Raw genomic sequence first — 8,543 nt, forward strand, 5'->3', positions numbered from 1 at the left:
AAAGAAAGAGAGAGAGAGAGAGAGAGAGAGAGAGAGAGAGAGAGAGAGAAAGAAGAAGAAGAAGGAGGAGGAGGAGGAGGAGGAGGAGGAGGAGGAGGATTATTTCCAAAAGAAATATAAATGCTGCTTTGTTTATAATTGCCATAAAAAGTGAATAAGCCAAACTTCATCCAAAGGAGAAGAGAATGTAGTTTCTTAAGAGTAGCAATATTGACTTTTTGGACCAAATAACTATTTTTCTTGGAACTACGTTGTATATTGTATATGGTTTATCATGACCCTTGGCCTCTATTCACTAGATTGCACAAGCAATCCCAAAGTTATGACTATCAAAAATATATCCAGACATTGACAAATATACACTGACAGGGCAAAGTCACCTCCAGTTGAAACAACTTGGTTAATTAACAAGGTGTGTTAATTCAATGTAATATTATCAGCAACAGAAGGTAATAAGCCATTAATAAACACAAGAAAATAGCAAATATAAAACAAAGTACTATGTTGATAAAGTTTAACAATTGATTCTCTGAAATGAAAATGAGAGGGAAGATGATATGGAGAATTTGCTGATTTCCAAGGTTTCTACAACCATTTCAAATGCTAGGTTTTGGGGTAGTAGTCAATTTATATTTTTAGGTGAAACATTTCTAAAATTTAGTTCGTCCCAAAGAACATGGGATGGCAATAAACCATCATTAGTGAATTTATACATGCTATTTGAAAATTTATTAAGACTATTCTATAAAATTTGGAGATTGTAATAATACTAACATTTGTTATCTGTATTTGTTATTGCTCATTCCAGTTTATGAAACTAACTTGACCTAAATTTTAGTGATTTATATTTTTAAATGTTTCATTTATGTTGTGTTTATTTGTAAATATGTCCTTTGTAAGATATTTTTATGAATGTGCTTTTTATTTTCATAAAAGAAATGCATTTTTATATATGCAGTTGTAAAGAATAATTATGGTTATAAAGAAGAATTTATATACATATAGTTATAAAGAATTATTTTGAACACACAAGTAAGCAAAGACCATAGCAAAAATGTCTCAAACATAACAATGGGATCAGTAACAATGTTTATATTGAGACAACAGTGGTGAAGTAATGATAGGTAGATATAAAGTGAGACACTGGATTATACCTAGAGATAGACTAACAATATTAAGGAAAGAGTCAAGAAAGGTAGCATGGCTTTTTACCCAAAAGTTTTGACATGGAATTCATAGGTCAAATTGAAGAACCAAGTAAACAATGTCATTACAAATTCTGGAACATGGCTACAATATTTAGTTTTTCAGTCTATAGCACACATTTCATCCCCACTTCACCATATTTTTCTCTGAAGACCTAAGATGAAGGCTGATTTCAATCATTAATCCTGAATGAATTAGATGTCATCTCTTTTTTTATTTGATATTCTACTGGATTGAGTCTTTAGTTAATAATATCTCATATAAACTAATTCAATCACTGAAGCTACCAACATTTCCTTGCAATATATATAATAATTATATCACTCCAAATCAATGTCATTCAGTGATCAGGAAAACCATTCTGTGTAAACTGTGGGGACTTACATCACACCATATACAATATCTTAGAAAGCAAAGGAGGGTCAATATTTGACTTTACTCTTACCCATGTTAGTTGAAGAATGTAAATTAAATTAATATTAGTAAAACAGACTTGTGAATGGCACTTGAATATCTCTTTTGCATGCTTCACTAAAGTTAAAAATATTTTATTTCATTTCATGAAAATTCTTTACACTTTCAATAATGGTTTAGGAGCATATAATAGACGTTAGTTTTAATCACCCAGTGGCTGTATCTAATCTCCTGTACCTTAATCTTTAAATTTCATCAATTCCACATCAGCCTCCCCAATTACAATTAGCCTTGTGGGCACCAGATAACGATTTAAAATGTTTTAAAAAGGAAGGAAATTGGCTTCAGTCTGGAAGCAATACTTAATGTATGTAATACATGGCTATTTAAAGGTTTCACTTAGCTAGAGAGAAGTTAAGTTTTGGGGGAAGATTAAAGTAACCGTCCTTTCAAAGATGGGAACGTAAATTATTACATGTGGTTATAATGTAAAAGCATCTCCCTGCTAAATAATATTGGTCAATACCACACTTCAGCTGTAGTGAGAAGATTGATTTCTTCAAAAACTTGGCCAGTACCAGGTGATAAAGATATCGTATTTTATGTAGCTTATTATAAGTTGCAAATAAATATCTATTCATATTTTTCCATGGAATACCTAACACAACTATTTGTCATCTCCTGAAAGTTTAGAAAGCTACAATATTAAAATCATTTCCAAAAAATCCCAAGGAGATGAAACACATCCAACTTTCCTGTGATTCAGATTGCCTTATTTAGGTTCTTTCTGTTTCAGTTCTTCAGAATATGACCATAATATCCAATAATTAGGAAGTACTCCATACCTTGAGCAAGTTTTACAGCCCACTAAAAAGCTAATTAATGTTAAGTTCAAATTGGTTCTCTTGCCCTGACATTGCTGTGAGTAGTTGGCTTGGCTCAGATGTAAAGTGCACTTTTCTTTGACCTCATATAACTGAATGCAAGGGTAGCTCATTAAAAGAGCTGTAGCATTTCTCCTGCAAGGATATACTGCTAATGCTTGGCATTCAGAAACAAAAACAGCAACAGGAAACGAAAAAAAGTGTAGGGGAGGGAATGTAAATGAAAGGTCAGGGCAGGTCACATATCATACACAGTTCCATGGTACTCTTTGCCTGCTCTTGACATTGAGCAAGAAGCCAATCTCTAGAAGTTAGTTGAAGAGGAAAGTGTCATGCCTTCCTCCCTACGAGAATGTTTCTAATTTCAGTTTAAAACATTTGACCTGAGGTTGTTTAACTTCCCTGAGAATATATACAAAGCACTATTCTTTGTGTGTCTTTCAGAGAAGTGTTAAGTCTTTGAGTATTTATTTAAGATGCCATAAGTAAGATGACCCTGTGGCCACTTTAAATCCTTCTAACCCTATGTCTTTATAAACTTATGCTCTGATCATAGTTTCCTCACCAGCTTTGACCACCTCTGCATAGATGTACTTACGTGACAGGGCGTTGGCTCATGACACTATCTTGTGTTTCTTCTCTTGTGCCCTAGAATGAATGGACTGTTCTGCCCAGAAGCATAGGGAGTTAGCAACTATGCTACCAGTCTCAACTAATGAGTTAAATCCCTCCTTTTTCATGCAGCTATAGGGATTTCTGAGCTAATGTCATTACATTCCTCAGGAGGTCCACCTGGGTAAGGCTCAGGTGGCCAGTACAAATGCCTATTTGACATTGCATTTGATAATGCATCCTTGGATGATTTTCTCATTTTCCTGTTTTATTCCTTAACTTCTGGTCTCTGGGACCACTTCCCAAATAAATGCCCTCCCTGCATGCTAAGCTTTCCCTCTGTTTGGGCTTTCAGAAACCTCAGACTAAAGGTCTCTTGTTTACAAGACAGAGAATAATGGACACATCAAGAGACTTAATTAAATATAATTGGGTTTTTTGTTGTTTGTTGGTTGGTTGGTTTTGGTGGTACTGTGGAATGAACTCAGGGCCTCATTCATGTTAGGCAATTGCTCTATCACTGAGCTATATCCTCAGTCCTTCATTAAATATAATTGTCTTGTTCTTTTATAATAGGATAAATAGGAGAGTAGTTTCAAAACTTTTTTTTTTTAATTTCACCAACTGGCAACTTTTTTTAAAAATAAAAAGGGTTAATATAGCATTGTCAAGTTGATTTTTAACCAGTATGAATATTACAAAAAGGAAAAATCACCTTATCATCCTAGGATCTAAAATGTTGCCTATATTTAAATCTAAATAACAGTAATTAACTAGCTGCAGTGGAGCACACCTGTAATCCTAGCTTCTCACGAGGCTGAGGCAGGAGGATCAAAAGTTCAAAGCCAGTCTCAGCAACTTAGCGAGGTCCTAGGTAATGTAGTGAGACCCTGACTCAAAAATAAAAATGGCAGGGGATGAGGCTCAGTTGTTAAATTCCTTTGGGTTCAATCACCAATATAAATCAGTTGATCAATAAAACCACTTTTTAGGTGTATGAATTTTGGCAAGTTGTAACCTAAAACCTCAGTTTCCTCGTCCGTAAAATAGGTATGATAGCACAATAGAAACTTGTAATTGAACATCATTGATAGTCAAAGTATCAGGAACTTCTTATTGCATAATTAATCAACCCTGAGCTAACCAGCTAGAATATTAACCATTTAATTTACTAGAGATTCTACAGTTGGGCTGGGATTCAGCAGGCATTTCTTGCCCTACTTCCTCTTTCCCAGGTCATTCAAGTCATCTGAGGAAGTTTCACTGGCATTAGATCATTCAGGTCGGCCTTCCTCAGTTTTCTGATTAGCTGGATTAGCACTTTGGATCTCATCTATGGAGTTCCTTTCAGAGGACTTCTGGAAGTTTCTTACTCTGACAAAAGCAGCATTTCAAGGGGGGGAGAGTGGATTCTACACTAATCTATTGAGGCTGAGGCTGGTAAGTTACATAATATTACTTCTGTTATATTCTATTGGTCATGGGAAATTGTAGGGATTAGAGGGAAAGTAAACGAATTCCATATCTTTGTTGCAAAACCACTAAATAACTTGGCCTAAAACAAGTATGAAAATTTTGCCTCCAAACACTCGACTTAGTGTCAGCTTCATTCTTATCCCACTTATAATAATAACATTTTCTCCAGGTGGTGTTTTTGTTAACTTTGTGTCACGCTGACCAAAAGACAAGAACAACTTAGAGAAAGAAAAGTTTATTTTTGCTTCAAGACTTCAGAGGTTTCAGTCCACATTCAGCCAACTCCACAGCTCTGGGGCCCAACATGAGGCAGAACATAATGACAAAGTGAAAGAATTCCCCACGCAAAGACACTTCGCCGGGAGAATTCCAATTTTATTGCAAAAAGCAGTGTGCTTATATAGAACTAAGGGGGAGATGGTAGGGCTTAGATAAATGGCAGGCAACCCGTTTATTGGCAAGTTCTTTCAGATATCAGCTCCGGAGCCCAGGAATTAGTTCTCATTGGGGCTAAGGTTCCCCGCCAGCGAGGTTTGAAATTGGCGCCGGCGGGAGAGTTCACACGGGCGGGAACTTTTCGCGCCACTGCAGAAAAGAAGAAGGTAGGAAAAAGAGGTGCTTAGGCGCCATGTTGGGGGTTTTTTTTCTCTGGGGTATGGCTGCCGTTTATACTTTTCCCAACATTCCTCCCTTTTTGTTTTCTTAGGAAGTGGGACGTCGTTGGTCAGATCCGGCTGCTTCCTGCTGTGTGGGGGCGCTGTGGGGCCTAGAAAGGGAAGTGGAGGAATGCTCGGGGGGCAGGTCTGGGGATATCATGGCAGCCAGAAATAAAACCCAGTGGCTATAGACAGCTACTTCCATAGGGGTGAAGTCTGTGGAAGTTCCCTGAAGCCACAAGTTGTCGATGGCATCGAACCAGTCCTGGATGGAGGAGATTGTTGGTATCAGCCACTGGTCCTGTAACAGAGACTCTAGGAAATACTGGAAGCGTTGCCTGGACATGGCGTCACCAGCACCTGAAGAAGATCAGAGCGAATAAAAACAGAATGAAGATAAAAATTAAAGCAAAGGTCAATTTTTGGCAGAAGTTCCATGTTGGGGGACTGACAGAGAAGAGGCCAAGGGCCATGAGGAAGCTTAGAAGGACATAAAGACTCATGAATCCAGGATGGCAGATTAAGAGGTTCTCCGAGCTCGTTGTCTCCCGCTGTCTGATGTCCGTTGCATTCCATCGTGCCTGGTAGTGAGCTTCAGCACTGAGTGAACTGTTCTCTTGGAGATGTTGGGGGTTCATCGGTCATCAGAGGCTGGTAGTGCCTAAGCAGAAGCTGGTTGAAAGTTTGATTAGAAATTTTTTGCAATTGGGTTTGAAGGAACTTCATTATACAGGGCAAGAGAGCACAAAAAAGGAGCATCCCAATAAGGGGCCCCAAGATAGGTAGTAAGTACGTGGCAAGAGAGGATTGGAAGAACCCCGTTATGGGATTAGAGGAGGTGGGTTTGAGCAGTTGGGTCGATAATTCCTGCAATTTAACAACATTTTTTTCTATTAGCCCAGACTCATTAACATAGTAGCAACATTCCTCTCTGAGGAACAGGCATGTACCCCCTTTTTCTGCAGTGAGAAGATCAATCGCCCTTCGGTTTTGTAAAGCCACTTGTGCCAATGAAGTAACCTGCCGCTGTAAGGAGCCCAGAGACTCAGCAGTGGTATCGAGTGCTTCCTGCAGTTTTTGTTGCAGGTCATTGGATGCCCACAGAGCATGACCTATAGCTCCACCAGAGAGTCCGAGACTTGCCACTGAGGTTGTTAAAGTGAGGCCTACCAGAACCGGCAGAAAGACTGCCCTACGGGTGCGGGAAGGTAGGGCCAGCTGCCGGAATTCGGTGGGAGTATACAAAGACAGCTGAGGAACTACAGTAACCAAGAAACAGGTGCCAGAGACATTGATTGTTGAGGTACTTAAAGACCCGTTACACCAGAGGAAATGTCCAGGTTGCATAAACGCAGGGCTCAATGGGGTGCTATAGCTCAAGGAACAAATGGGTAAAGGATTCATTGTTGGCAGGTGGAAACAGATGAAAGGAAATGAAGTATTGGTGGAATAACTTTCCCACAGTGGGATACGTGTCACATGTAGGGGTTGTCCTTTCTTAGAGAAATTGTAGGTTTTTGCTGAAATATTTCCTGCCGCTAATGGGACCGCTGCTAGAAGTGGACGACTAAGTGAAGCACAGAGAAAGCACTGAGAAGTAGGCACAGAAAGAGGGGTGGAGTTTAATAATCGAAGAGTTTGGTGTAGCAAATTGAGCCATGTGGGAGGGGGGCCTAAGGGGGTTGAAGGCTCTGAATCTTCTTTGGATGGGCTATGGATAAGATCTCGAAGTTTTGATTCTGACTCCTTGATGTGTTCGACTACCTGGATGGTTGCTTTAGGTGGCGTAATCAGGGTGCGGCCAACAGTCATCCACCCTGTGGGTCTGGCTGAGGTTGTCCGAGCATAGACAGCAAACTCAACATAGTCCCAACGTTTGGCCTTGGGGTCAGGTATATCTAAAGTATACCATCCATTGTTATCGGATGAAGAGCCTTTATGCCACTTTAGGTAACTAGAAGTCCACCCTTCAGGGTAACCAAGTGAGTGGTAAGAATAGCTACCACGTTCATCATGGAACCTGCATGACCAATAGGGGCACCCATTATATATCTCAGGCCACCAATGACAATAGTCTTTGGTTTGATCAAAAAGGAAGCAAATGAAAGGCCAGTTCCAGCTACCAGGGACGAAGGTCCTTGAAGGTGACAATTTTAGGGAAATAGAGGTGCAGTTGTGGATGAAGCAAGTAGTTGCATCCACTGCGCGGACCTTCTGCATGCCATGTTCTGAGTATCGTTCCCGAAGAGTGAATAAATACATGGTAGGAGAGGAGGGTAAAGGCCAGTCCCGACAGAGCACAGAAAATAAGCAGAGCACAAAAAACAAGCAGAGAGAGAAGACTAGGGTGTTGGGAGAGCTCATTGTGCCTTCTTTAAGAGGAATTGGGCTGTGGAGAACACCGTGTGAGCCGCAACTTAAAGGGGTGAGATGGGTGTGGAGAGCAGGAGTAAAGGGGAGGTTCAGGAGGTGATTCTTGGAGTTCCTCTGGGGTGGTCCTGTCGTCAGCAGGTGGGGCCTCCTGGTGATATGGCTTCAACCTAGAAATGTGAATCCAGGGAGTGAGACGGTTGTCTGGTAAGGAGAGTTTGGCGGCGGTGGGGGTACAGAGAATGACAGGATAGGGGCCTTCCCATTTTGGGGCAAGAGGCCCTTTCTCCTCTGGGGTGTTATAATAGACTAGACTCCCAGGTGTTAAGGGAGGAGTGTTTGGAGAGGAGACTGGGTCCGGAAGAAGCCAGTCCTGATATTTCCAGAGTTCCGAGCGGAGATGAAACAAGAGAGGCAAAGACAAATCTCGGGTGAGAGGTCCTTGTGAAACGACCAGCCCAGGGGGTATAAGAGGTCTTCCATACATTATCTCAAAGGGAGACAGTAAAGATGGTTTCTTAGGGAGAGCTCTGATTCGAAGCAAAGCCAAGGGAAGGAGTTTGACCCAGTCTAAGTTTAATTCCATTGTCAATTTGGTAAGGACTTCCTTTAGAGTACGATTTACCCTTTCCACTTTCCCTGAAGCCTGGGGGCGATATGGACAGTGGAAATGCCACTTGAAGGAGAGGGCTTGAGAGACCTTTTGTGTGATCCTAGAAATAAACTCAGGGCCATTGTCAGATTGTAAGGAAGTGGGCATACCAAACCTGGGGATGATGTCTGTCAGTAAGATTGAAGCTACAGTGGAAGCCTTTTTATTGGAAGTGGGAAATGCCTCAACCCAACCAGAGAAAGTGTCCACAAAGACAAGGAGGTATTTAGTGCGCCGTACTGTGGGCATGTTGGTGAAGTCTACCTGCCAGTC

The 8,543-nt window shown here is 40.6% G+C and overlaps 1 protein-coding gene across 1 annotated transcript; it reads right to left on the reverse strand.

The window, feature by feature from the left end:
* Positions 1 to 5,842: 5,842 nt before the first annotated feature.
* On the reverse strand, positions 5,843 to 7,510 carry LOC107143585 (endogenous retrovirus group FC1 Env polyprotein-like). The gene has a single exon (XM_015487320.1). It carries the CDS (start codon positions 7,508 to 7,510, stop codon positions 5,843 to 5,845), a length of 1,668 nt encoding a protein of 555 aa, XP_015342806.1.
* Between the last annotated feature and the right edge of the window lie 1,033 nt (positions 7,511 to 8,543).

Source organism: Marmota marmota, unplaced genomic scaffold (genome assembly GCF_001458135.2).
Source record: "Marmota marmota marmota unplaced genomic scaffold, marMar, whole genome shotgun sequence".
NCBI lineage: Eukaryota > Metazoa > Chordata > Mammalia > Rodentia > Sciuridae > Marmota > Marmota marmota.